This window comes from Stegastes partitus, unplaced genomic scaffold (assembly GCF_000690725.1).
Source record: "Stegastes partitus isolate 25-593 unplaced genomic scaffold, Stegastes_partitus-1.0.2 Scaffold459, whole genome shotgun sequence".
NCBI classification, from domain to species: Eukaryota; Metazoa; Chordata; class Actinopteri; family Pomacentridae; genus Stegastes; species Stegastes partitus.
In genome coordinates this window covers 126359-138297 of record NW_007578190.1, presented here as the reverse complement: position 1 = coordinate 138297, position 11939 = coordinate 126359, and the positions used below count along the sequence as shown (strand labels likewise).

At 45.4% G+C, this 11939-nt stretch overlaps 2 protein-coding genes across 6 annotated transcripts in view; both read right to left on the bottom strand.

Moving 5' to 3' along the window:
* Window positions 1-8711, bottom strand: part of LOC103360699 (transportin-2) — a 20177-nt gene extending 11466 nt beyond the window's left edge. For 2 of the 3 annotated variants that reach the window (XM_008286564.1, XM_008286566.1), the window contains exons 1-11: window positions 8626-8711; window positions 6928-7027; window positions 6161-6236; window positions 5512-5661; window positions 4605-4711; window positions 3375-3508; window positions 2735-2816; window positions 2521-2643; window positions 2123-2241; window positions 1902-1962; window positions 359-530 (exon numbers count right to left, since the gene is read on the bottom strand). In XM_008286564.1, the coding sequence (XP_008284786.1) occupies window positions 359-530; window positions 1902-1962; window positions 2123-2241; window positions 2521-2643; window positions 2735-2816; window positions 3375-3508; window positions 4605-4711; window positions 5512-5661; window positions 6161-6236; window positions 6928-7026 (1123 nt within the window). In that variant the 5' untranslated portion in view covers window position 7027; window positions 8626-8711. The remainder of the gene's footprint in view (window positions 1-358; window positions 531-1901; window positions 1963-2122; window positions 2242-2520; window positions 2644-2734; window positions 2817-3374; window positions 3509-4604; window positions 4712-5511; window positions 5662-6160; window positions 6237-6927; window positions 7028-8625) is intronic. The other variant, XM_008286565.1, reaches the window with a different exon arrangement.
* Window positions 8712-9290: 579 nt separating this feature from the next.
* il12rb2l (interleukin 12 receptor, beta 2a, like) overlaps window positions 9291-11939 on the bottom strand; it is a 10963-nt gene continuing 8314 nt past the window's right edge. For 2 of the 3 annotated variants that reach the window (XM_008286561.1, XM_008286563.1), the window contains 4 exons: window positions 11399-11557; window positions 11207-11285; window positions 10769-10874; window positions 9291-10676 (listed from right to left, as the gene is read on the bottom strand). In XM_008286561.1, the coding sequence (XP_008284783.1) occupies window positions 10335-10676; window positions 10769-10874; window positions 11207-11285; window positions 11399-11557 (686 nt within the window). In that variant the 3' untranslated portion in view covers window positions 9291-10334. The remainder of the gene's footprint in view (window positions 10677-10768; window positions 10875-11206; window positions 11286-11398; window positions 11558-11939) is intronic. The other variant, XM_008286562.1, reaches the window with a different exon arrangement.

The window sequence follows — 11939 nt, the reverse complement described above, 5'->3', positions numbered from 1 at the left end:
AATCAAACAGTTACCGGCTGATTGAGGTGGTGACCAACAGAGTCTGCCAGAGTTCCTATGGCATCATACAGGATGAGGAGATTCTTGTGCTGGTACTTCCCAAAGGCAAGTACCCTGCAAGTACTGCAGGCCCTCCAATGTTTGATTTCCTTAAAACTAATGTCACTTGGTCCCAAAGCCTTCTGAATTTGTTTGCCCAGTCCAATGCTTTTGTGAAAGTGTTAAAACTCCTGTTACATTTTGGTTGTTTAAAGGCAAGTCAGCACATCGATCCAGAGTCGTAAGTTGACAAAGAACACACAAGTCTGACGGAACGCTGCCCTGTTTAGACAAGGACCTACAAGCTCCTGTCACTCACGCAGGTTCCAGTCAGACAGCGTGTCGTCATCGTCGTCGTCGTCCTCTTCGATGTCCTCGCCCTCCTCTCCTTCGCCTCCTTCGTGCTGCAAGGTGACAGTGCGTGACTTGTGGAAACGGGGCTTGATGTCCTGATCGCTGTCTGGTACCGCCTCGTCCTCCTCCACATCGCCCTGCAGGAGAAACACGCACAAATACTTAAGCTGCATCACCAGCATGTCTTTTGAGTCCATTTCCTTCTGCTGTGTCAGACAGAGCTCCAGTTTCAGTGCACATGTGGAAAGAGCAGTTTAACAACAGACTAAATACTCAGCAAGCTCAGCGACTGATGGATAACACGGCATTTATTCGGGAAAATATTCAGAATTAAAGGTGCAAGCAGCGTTGGTCGGTCCTCGCTGTACAATTGTCGACCTTCGCGCTTTTCGGGGTTTGACAGAAAAGCGCTGTGGGTGGGACTCTGATTCGGTGCGTTGAGCTTCAGGCAGATTGGAGCGTACGACCAAGTTATAGGTCACTTCCTGTTTAATGGCGAGCCATGGCGGCGTGCGCGTTGAGCCGTGGTGGTAACACGCTCTGGCCGGGACTCGGAGCACGTGTGTAAAGTTCAAAGAACAGATCCAAGAACGTAAAGACCAGTTACAAAGCACGTCCTGTTACATGGCGTTTTGACAAAGTTCCGGGGGGCCGCCATTTTGACACCGTCAGACTTTTGCACAGAGGTTTAATGCCTTTTAATCACCACCTCCTGTAGTTTGTGCTGGCCAAGTGTCAGGCGTGTACAATATATCCCAGAGAAGATTTTTAAAATTGACAAAAATGAGCAAAAATGGCCCGGCATGCTCGCCGTTTTCCCAAAATGGTGGATTTGCTGTTGGGTTTACAGAAAAGCACCCACTGACTTTCTTGTGCATCCCAAGCTGCTACATATGCGTCCTGAATGTCGTAGCTCTGGGTCAAACCCCCTTCCGACGGGACTCTTGAAATTTTGTAGGGGGCACTGTTCAGCCATTTTGCATTGTAGGGTTGGCGCTGGTCAACTTCTTTGTGCGTCCGACCTGTTACGCATGCCTACCAAATTGTGTACGTCTAGGAAATTTTCAAGGGGGCACTGTGGAGCCATTTTGGCTTAAAAATAACAAAGGAAAACAATAATCACAGCAGTTCCAGTAGGGCAGGGGTGTCCCATCCTGGTCCTCGAGGGCCACAATCCTACATGTTTTAGATGCTCATCATCAAGCGCTGCAGAAGCCTGATAACCATCCTGATCATTTGAATCAGGTGTGTTGGAAGAGGGAAACATCTAAAACATGTAGGACTTTGGCCCTCGAGGACCAGGATTGGACACCCCTGCAGAAGGGTGTTTGCACTGTTTGCGCGAGGACCCCAAATATGCCACCTGTGCAATAGTTTAGCGAAAAGGATCAGGCTGAGGTTCATCCAGATACCAATCAGCTCCATCACCAGTGGCAACATACTTACAGGTCAGCATGGTCAGACTTCCATTTACAGTAAAGCAGTAAAGAAACACAGCCTGAGCTCACCTTCAGTAGTATGATGTCTATCTCAGAGTACTTCATCCCATTCACCAATATCGGGATCAGTCTACATTAGGAAGGAAGAGGAAAAGCTTGGTTTATCAGCAACAACAGTGAACAGTGTGTATACTGAAGCTGATTATTATTACGGCGGGCAGAACGGAAGTTTGGCTTTCAGTGTGACTATGCAAACATTGTACATTAGCAAAATGTAATGTGCTACTTACTGCACCAGGTGTCCGGACAGCATCTCTTTACAGATGGGCTGCTCTGCCAGCGTCAGCCAAAACTCACAGGCCTCCAGAGCCACATTCTCATCAGGGTCCTGGGTCCGCTGCAGCATGTACTGCAGGAAACAAAGGGCTGTGTGAGCTGACAGACCAAAAATGAGCAGGGAATGGCAAGAAAATGATGCCCCTATCATGCAACAGCCTAGAATCTTGGCACATCTGGATCAGAAAATATAGGAACTTTAGGTATCATTGTGAATCAATGAGCTGGGTTTCTCATCATGTCCAGATGCAAGATGGCCTTCAACATAATTGTGACTCAGGGGGAAGTATGTGTAAAACTAAAGTTCTCCCCATTTCACTACGCGACCCACAGTTGACTGTCCAACACTGACCTGGATGATGCTGTGCATGTGGGGGATGAGGCGGTCGATGCGGACCTCCAGCAGCATCACCAGGGCTCGGCACACGTTCTTTCGGACCTCAGAGTCCTCATCTGCTGCCAGCGCAAACAGGCTCTAATCAGAGAGAGAAGAAACGAGACCAGAGAGAAATGAGCTCACGATCTGGACGGATACGAAGGGGGAGCTATTCAAACACACGGCTCACCTCTATGAAGGTGTCGATGTTGTCCATCAGCGCCTGAGCTCTGCCAATGATGAACTGGTTGACACAGGCTATAGCATGAGACCTGCAGGGCGACAGAAGGATTGATCGAGTCAGTGATGAAAGAGACTGTGGTTTAGCAACATCTGTACAGCCGGTTTCCTTACTAACACATGGTGTCCAATTAAACTGAAAACACTGAAATATATTAAGAACAAAAAAAATAATAGCATTCAGGGTGTGATAAAATAACCAAAAGCTCTGAAACAACTTCTGTTAACGGTGCCCGCCCACCACGGAAACCCAGAGATCAACTTCGAAAACCCAACACCCCAACAGCAGCAGGGATGTATTATACCGACAAACTGCTGCACCACCACTGGTCCTTTCCACTTTTACAGAAGAGCAGGAAATCAGACTTGGTCAGGGTTGCTGGCTACAAGTCAGAATCATGGTTACAGGCCAACAGCAGCTGCTCAGTGAGGTAAATAACAGTGGAAAGAAATACAACTGAATCCAACAATCAGTTATTCTAACTTTTAAATTAAGTGAGACGTAAGATCAGATCAGACAGATCAAACACCTTTCATGTCAGTCAGATGTTGGCATGCGACACACAATGAAAAGAGACTCCTTCCTGTACCTAATCTTGGGGCTGCAATGCTTGAAGAACTGAAGGAACTTAGGTATCATAATGTTGAGGGGTCTATTCAGAGCGTCGCTGTCCAGCAGCTCCGACGAGTCCTCACAGATCTTCTGCAGCGCGCCAAAGGAGCCCTGAGACACGGACATACACAGAGAGGCTGTCAAATCAAACGCAAACAGACAGGGACAGAGGAGAGAATGACACTGCATCAGAAGATAAAAGTGCAGCAACATGTACTGAATGCAGACTTTGCTCTTCAAGAGAATCTTTACAGGAAGAAACGTGACGTGCACAAGTTTTCTCTGCTGGTGGATATCGTCAAACATTAAGCGCACATGCAACTAACAGTGTGATTTTCAGTTTGCCATAACTGTCAGAAATACACAATAAAACTAATCACGTCCATGTTGCATTCAGGTGGGCCAGTTCCAGGTCTCATGCATATGCAGGATAATTAGTGCATCTAATTGGGAAAGAGCAATAATTAATGTTATCAGCTCGTGCTTCCCCTGTGATGTTTTAAATACGTTACTGAAATAAACACGCCAACTGCACATCACAAACTCAGACTGAGTTTCTTCAAAGTGGACTGCTAGTCAGCCACACGAGTTCTGAAAAACAAGTTGCACTGCTTTACTGCACCACACATTAGTCTCCACTTTCATAAATACAGACAGAAACACTCATCAGGATGTCTGCTGGTTCTTTCTAAAGGCCATGCAGCACCCACACAGGGTTAGGCTGAGGGTCACTGGTGCTGCCCGATTAGAGCTCCTCTAAAGCCGAGCCGACTAAAGCAGTTTTAAAATCAGGCTGCACAAAGTAAAATGAGGCATTACACTACAGGATACAGTAAACATTACAACAGCAGAGGGATCAATCAGCAACAGCGCACAGAACCAGAACAGGTCTGGATGCAGTCATAGTTTGCCCAATATTCTGCAAGAAGTGGAGGCGAGATCTTAAATATTAGTTTTAATACATGTGGCTAACTTTAGTGTCAAGGGCTCGAATGTTTAGCGCTGTTGTCGTCACAGGAAGTATCGTGGTAGTGGTAAGGATCCTGAGTGTCAACATCAGCCTTTATCATCCATCAGCTACACACTGAACCAGAGCAGATACCTCATCAGTCTAAAGAGCTGAAGACGTCTGTCTTGCTATGCAGAGCTCATTAACATAACAGTTGTAGCCTGCCTAAAAAAGACAAAAAAAAGAATGAGTGCAGACCTCACAAGTGTTGTAGTCTTCCGAGTTGAGCAAGTTACAGAGTTGAGGCAGCAGCTCAGGCCATGTTTGTAGCTCTCCTTTGGAGGCAATAGTCGTGATCAGGATGCCTGAGGAGCCAGAGAGGAGATCACAGACTTCAGGTCAGTGGTTTAGACTTGACAGGACCGCAAGCAGCTGCCTTTACACATAGACTGTATAAAAGATGGACGTAGCTGCCGTGACGTCATCCGTTGGTTTCTGCACTGAGAAAATGAAGCCAGGGTTTTGCTACTTCCTGGTTGACATCTTGGATTTTTGGAGCCAAAAATCGTCGGAGGGGGGCGGAGCCATAGGAGCAGCGATTGGTCAGACGGATTGAGAGGCGGGCCCTCTCTGCCCCGCCCACATTTACCGCCTTCTGCTCACTTCGTCTGCATCATCGCTGCCGACTTTCAATCAAGCCAGCCACGCCTCTTGCCCCGCAAAATGTTGATGATTTTTTAAAAATTCAGTAATTTTTTATTTTCAGATTGGCCACCTGATCTCTGGATCTGACCATGAAAACTAATAAAAAAAAAATCCTGAGCTGTAGGAATGCAGTATTTGGTGATCTGTGATCACTTCTTTTCCAGTTCCAGTCTATGGGAGCCAGGGCTTTGTGGAGCCAGCAGCTAGCAGACGCAGTGATCTGCAGGTTTTTGACACTTCCGGCTTGGCTTCATTTTCAGGGCCGGTTGCTCCGTCCGTCTTTTACACAGTCTATGCCTTTACAGCAACTCTGGATCAGACAGTATGAATACAAACACCTTCATGGGTACTCAGAGGACATTATGCATCATCTCCAGAGGGCATCAGGAGGAGTGGGTTCATAGACGCTAACTGGTGACCGAGGACAAGACCGACGCCATGCAACAGCAACACAACTCACCAATGGTGGCACGGATGAGCGGCGAGGGATCGCCAATGTTGTTGAGGCATTCCTGCTTGATGAAGTCCGCCACAGCTGGAGGGAAGTTCTGGTAGTGGGCCTTGACATTGTTCTTCAGTATCAGACCACTCAGTGAGCGAGTCGGTTCATCTGAGAAGATGAAGAGAAAACAAAAGGTGTAAAATGCTGGTAAAGAACAGCTAAATAATGCAAGTTACCTTTTGGAATGAACAAAGCCCCCATTTTCCATGCTTTAAATATTATGAAATGTATCCTGATTACTAGAACCATCCAGCCTTATTCTCCTGGACACTAGTTCTGAGTTCTACCTAAACTCAGGCTATCAGCTTTGTGGTCAATTCATTAACCAAATGTAGAATATAATCGTACCAACTAAACTTAATCAGTTCAAAGCTAAGACGAGCTTCAGCCTCTTATCAAGCAGTATGAAAGGAATCCACCTCTTCAGTTGATCAGTCAAGAAAGCTTTAATGTCAGATAAAGGTGTTACTGTTCAGCAAATAAACTAGCAAACCCAGGGAAGTGTGACATATGCTGCACGAGGCTGTTCAGTGTATGAGGAGTACTAAAATGTAGGTATCAGACCAGAATCTGGCCCAGAGATACAAACACACTTCAGACTACTCACCTTCAGTTTTGAGTCTTGTGAGCACAAAGATGAGATAGTTGTTGAAGTCGGGGAACTGGTTGAGTTGTTCAAGTTTCTAGGGTGGCAGTTAAGGACCATTTCACTTCCCAGATTACAGCTAACCTTTCTACATACATGCTGAGTGCAGACACAAGTGTGAAGAGATTTAAAAGTATGCAATCGCATACTGAAGGGTAACTAATACTTCCCAAGCTGAGCAGATTGCTCAAGTGTCACATATCAGAGCTCAAACAACTGCTTTCTGCTCCAGCAACGTCAGCAACATCCTCCACATGTGGAAAATATTCAACTTAGTTTCCTCAGACACAAGCATAAAGTCCATCCATCCATCATCTATACACCGCTTACTCCTCACTAGGGTCATGGGGGCCTGGAGTCTATCCCAGCTGACTCAGGGTGAAGGCAGGTTCACCTGGACAGGTAACCAGTCTATCACAGGGCTACACTTAGAGACAGACAACCAAGCACACTCACATTCACACCTACGGACAATTTACAATCACCAATTAATCACTGTGGGAGGAGGCCGGAGAACCTGGAGAGAACGCTGCACGGGGAGAACATGGAGACTCCTCGCAGAAAGATCCCAGAGCCCCCACCAGGACGCGAACCGGCGACCTTCTTGCTGCGAGACAACAGTGCTAACCACTGAGCCACCTTGCAGCCCAAGCATAAAGTCATACATCTCATTAGAAGGCATAACTTAGTAAAACGTAATGAGCTCGTGGCCCACTGCAGCAGGATACTTGTTGGACAGCTCTCTGTGTGACTGTGTTGGGCGACTGGGAGTCTTTGAGCAGCTGGAGGACCTGCTGAAGTCCCTGCTCATCTGGCTGCCACTCCATCCTGGGAAACAGCAAGAAATGAAGCCATGTTTTTCCTCAGTACATTGTGGTAATTTACATAGATGAATGGGCAGAATATGGAGAAATTAGAACGCAGGTGGGCTCTGGATCAGACAGTATGAATACAAACACCATCAGTGACAGTCAGATGTTTCTTAATGCATCATCTCCAGTCCACATGTCGCGTGAGGAAAGCAAACCGAGGACACAATATCAAGAACCGCTGGAAGCACAGGAAGTGCATAAATAAGATTATTCATTGAGGGAAAAACTCCTTTACACAACTTCTGTACCACTTCGTAGACTGAACCACATCTTTAGTTATGGTGCTGGTCATCTGATGGTCCAGTGCTGCTAGAAGGCCACTGCCTGGTCACCTGAACATCTACAACCATCTGATATCTGAACTAGATACCGCAGACGTATAACAATAATAATAATAATAGTAATATATGATAACAGAAGACATATGGACGGACATAAATATGTAGGAATATTTGAGGGAGAAAAGTACAAGTCAAGGGTTTCTGTGGGAGGACGAGGCTGCACACGGTGGTTGGAGGTGCTGGACCAGGGCACCGAGGGACCGGACCAGCAGCAGGGGGCCCCGGCCTCCGAGCTGGTCCAGAGCAGCGAGGGACCGGACCGGCGGCGGGGGCCCCGAGCTGGACCAGCGCACCGAGAGATCGGACCAGCAGCGGGGGGCCTGGAACTGCCTGGACCTAAAATTGTAATTGGAAATCGGCTTGCAGCAGAAAAACGAGGACATTAAACAACACGACCTAGTAAAATCTGTGTGACCCGGCTTAGCCGCTCCACGTTAATCCCACCCCCACCCCCACGCCACCCGGTCCGCTGGACCAACTGACGGAGACGCTTTGTGTCTCCGCAAGTTGGTCGTTGGTTCGGACGGTTCTGTACACCGGCCTGTCCGACACGTGGGCCCAGGCGAACCCGAGGGGTCGCGTTCAGCGGCGGCTCATCCCGGAGCGAAAAGTTGTCAGGAAATAAGTCAGCAGCGCAGCTGGGCGGCCTTGTCCGGCTCCACGCCAGCATCGTGTGCTTTACCGTCACTACATCCGACTGAACCGGTTGATTTACTCTCATTTAGCGGCCATCACCGAATAAATGACCGGTTCGTTGGACTATACACAGTTGACCTGAAGCTACCGAAGTTGCCCTTCTTGCCCAGGCCTGGTCGGCAGGGCAGTTCCCGGCTCGCTGCTCACAATGTGCCCGGCATGAAAATAAGCAAAAAGCAGCTTCACTTGGCTAAAGGAAGCCTTGTACCGAGACATTATCTAACGGAAGGCTAACGTCTGACCAACGGTGTAGGACGTTACGGTCAGACCAACAATGACAGCCGATAACGGCCACAAACTCGGTGAACACGTTTTGCCAGCTGGCGTTAGCTGGCGTTAGCCGCTAAGCCGTGTGCGCACCAGTTACACCGGCTATGCTAATGCTAAAGCTAGGCTAATGCTATTAACCGACACAAGCTTCAGGATTTGCTTTATCAACACCTTACCCGCAGAGACCCTCGGATCGATGTATTTGAATGATTTTGTCAAACTACAGGCGTACAAATACTGTACGTACAATATTTACTTGAAAGCTGAACAATCGGTACTGGGCCGCTCTTCTCCCGTGCTTCGTAGCGGTTCCTCTTGTTCAAATGAGCACGCCGATTGAAATTGGCCTATGGCGGCTTCCGTTCAATACACATTTCGCTAAACTCGCGAGATTACCGCGGAGCTTCTGGGAGCCACTTTGCTTTTTTTTTTTTTTTTTTTTAAATTCCAATTTTTAAAATAAGTCAACGTCAAACCTCAGAGTAAAAATGATAAAAAAAAAATAATAAAGAATTAAAAATGTATGTATACATATTTATGCACTCATATATAAGACATTACAATGATTTGCAACTTACCTAAATAAATATGATAAATCTGTTGTTTATTAGCACTCATCCGAAAGCTCATGGTTAATTTTGTTGGAATATTTTTTTGCGGATGTAGTCATTATCTCAACAGATGTTCAAATGATCTCATCATTTCTATTGCAGGCTATGCTGTACAGATGATCTTTTATAAGAACGCATCCTTTAAATTTATTTCAATACTATAATTAATCTCGGAATTAATTCAATATGCACCATTACTATTGAATACTGTTGAGCTGATGTGCACATGCACCAGAATGGATGTTTGCTGACTGTATCTGAACTACGCATTATGCACTGCACACGACTGCTCCGGCACGCCTGTGTTGTCACTGTGCATTTATTTAATCTCATATGTCAAGTGGACAAATATCCAATACATATTTTACTGAAAAAAATATAACTTTAGGTGCAAAACTGTAAAAAAAATAATAATAATAAAAAAAATGCATGTTGAGCACCTGGTATCATGACATTTACATTCAGTGTTTACAAAACAATTTACAGCTTTGGGGTTTTAAAATCCACCGGTAGGTTGTAGATTTTCTGATTTATAGAGCTTATCTGGGAGTTAATAACGCTAATATAAAACCGGAATAAATGTCCAGGGATTGATTTTAGTTGGCATCCACATTAAATTAGGTTATGGCTGATCCTTTGACATTCATTCAGTGTAACTAAATGACACGGAACTTGAATGGAAATCCTATTTACTTTCAAAATATAAAATACTTCCAGCATTGTCCACAGGTTAACATTATTTCCTGAGACGATCATATATATGATCATGTATATGTTTACTCTGTATACTACAGCCAGACCAGTTTATCAGTTGACCGTTATTGTCACAGATAAGTCAGCATTTAACGGTATTGCTCTTCTATACTGAACACTACTCGGGTCTCCTGTCTGGATTAATGTGTGGATGATAAAACAATTAGAATTTATTGCACATCCAGTATCTGTTTTTTCCTAAAATAATACTCTTGGTTTATATTGTCACAATCAGAGTCAACGTGAGACCAAAATGAGGAACTGCCCATGGGCAGACTTAAACTGAAACAGGAAAAGGAACAAAAACTGAGAGTTTGCACCAAATGGGGATCCAACTCAGCTGGAATGTAGGCAGACCAAATGCCACAACAAACAAATGCAGAAGTCTGAAGCCACAACAGAAAGAGGGAGACTGTCAGCAGCCTGAGCAGATGAATCTTTCCAGCGACCTCAGTGCGTCCTACAGCGTCCTTCAGAGAGAAGCTCCAGAAGCTTCCCATCTAAACACACATTGAACATTTTCTGCACAATAAAAAAGACAACAAACATCTGAGAGGAATGTCCATGATGTGATATGGAGACAACTTCAGACTTAAAGTATTTCCTGAGCAGTGGGCATAAAGTGTTTTTCATAGCCTGACGAAATGTTCTCTTCCTCTAAGGAGCTCCAGCAACCATCCTTCTCCTCATCAGAGTCAACCATTTTGCTGTACTCCTCTCTGCCATATCTGCGGTCTGTCCTGTCACACTCGTCTGTAACAGCATCCTCCTTCTGATCATTTTGGCAGTTCATCTGTGAGCACCCATCTCCCACCACTGGCTTGGTTAATCCATCACTGTCGGAGGCCTGGGACTTCTTTTCCACAACTTCCAACACAGAGATCTTGGGTTGTGGCTCATGTGGAATGCAGATCCAGTCCAAGGGCTCATTAATCTACAGCCAGACCACACACAGAATCAAGGTTTTTCATGTGCAGTTTTACAACACAACACAACAAATGCTAGATTTTTTCCAGTCAGTCTCACCTGGTGCTTCAGCTGTCTGAAGATGTGGCTGTTGCCAGGATCTGGCACTTTCTCATAGAGACATCGAGACATCAGTGGGCACACTTTGTTTCCTCTCCGACAAAACCTGGCACAGACATGACAGCAAAAAAGACACAAGACATGTTTTATTCCAAATCAGAACACTTGTATATGAATGTATTCTTAGGTTTAATGTCAGCAAAAACATTGAATTTATCCTTATTCTGTGCACACAGTTTTAGCTAACAGTGATTTCTTTTTTGCTTGTAAAGATATTTGAAGTATCATTAAAGATTTTTTGAGAATAGAATAGTCAAGGTTTTTTGCCAACAAAAAGAGAAACACCTGTGATGTACACCTCTGATTTAGACAGAGATGGGAGAATAGAGCCTCAGAAGTATAACAAGGTCAAACGGAAGTTCAGGATGATTATCTTACCAGAGCACAACAGCAAGAAGAAAGAATATCAAGAATATCACAGGCAAAACAACTTTTAACACGATGGACAGAAGGTCTGCTGAAAAAAATGAGAAAGTGCAATTAGTGAATGAGACGTACCCACTGACAACATGACTAAGTTCATCACATTCAGCTACAAAAACAGGAAAAAGCTGAGAAACAGTGTTCTACCATCTTGGCTGGAGTTTGTTTTGAAGTCTGTTGTGACATTTTCTCCAGGCCCTGCAGCAGTCACAGCTTTGATCCACACCACATAACTCTGGCCTGGACGGAGGTGCTCCACATTAAAACTCATCTTTTTCTGCTGTGGGGATGCACTTACGTTGTACACTAGAAGAGACGGTGTTTGGAGTCAGTAATGCATTCATGAGACAACGGAATCAATCTGTGTTAAAAGAGCAAGGTCCGTGCTTACCTAGCATCTCAGAGCAAGAAATCAGTCACTATCTGGCTAATTATGAGTATGTATTTATTTCATATATTTACTTAGACTATATACATTTATCATCCATCAGCTGGACAGCAGGAGGAAAGTTCAGCCTACAGTCAATCAGTTTAAACCTGGAACTATTAAACCATTACTGTTACACGACTGGCTGCAAGGTGGCGCAGTTGGTAGCACTGTTGCCTCGCAGTGAGAAGATCGCCAGTTCGCGTCCCCGTGCCCTCCAACTAGGACCTGTGCTCCAGTAGAACCAGGATGGAGCCCCCC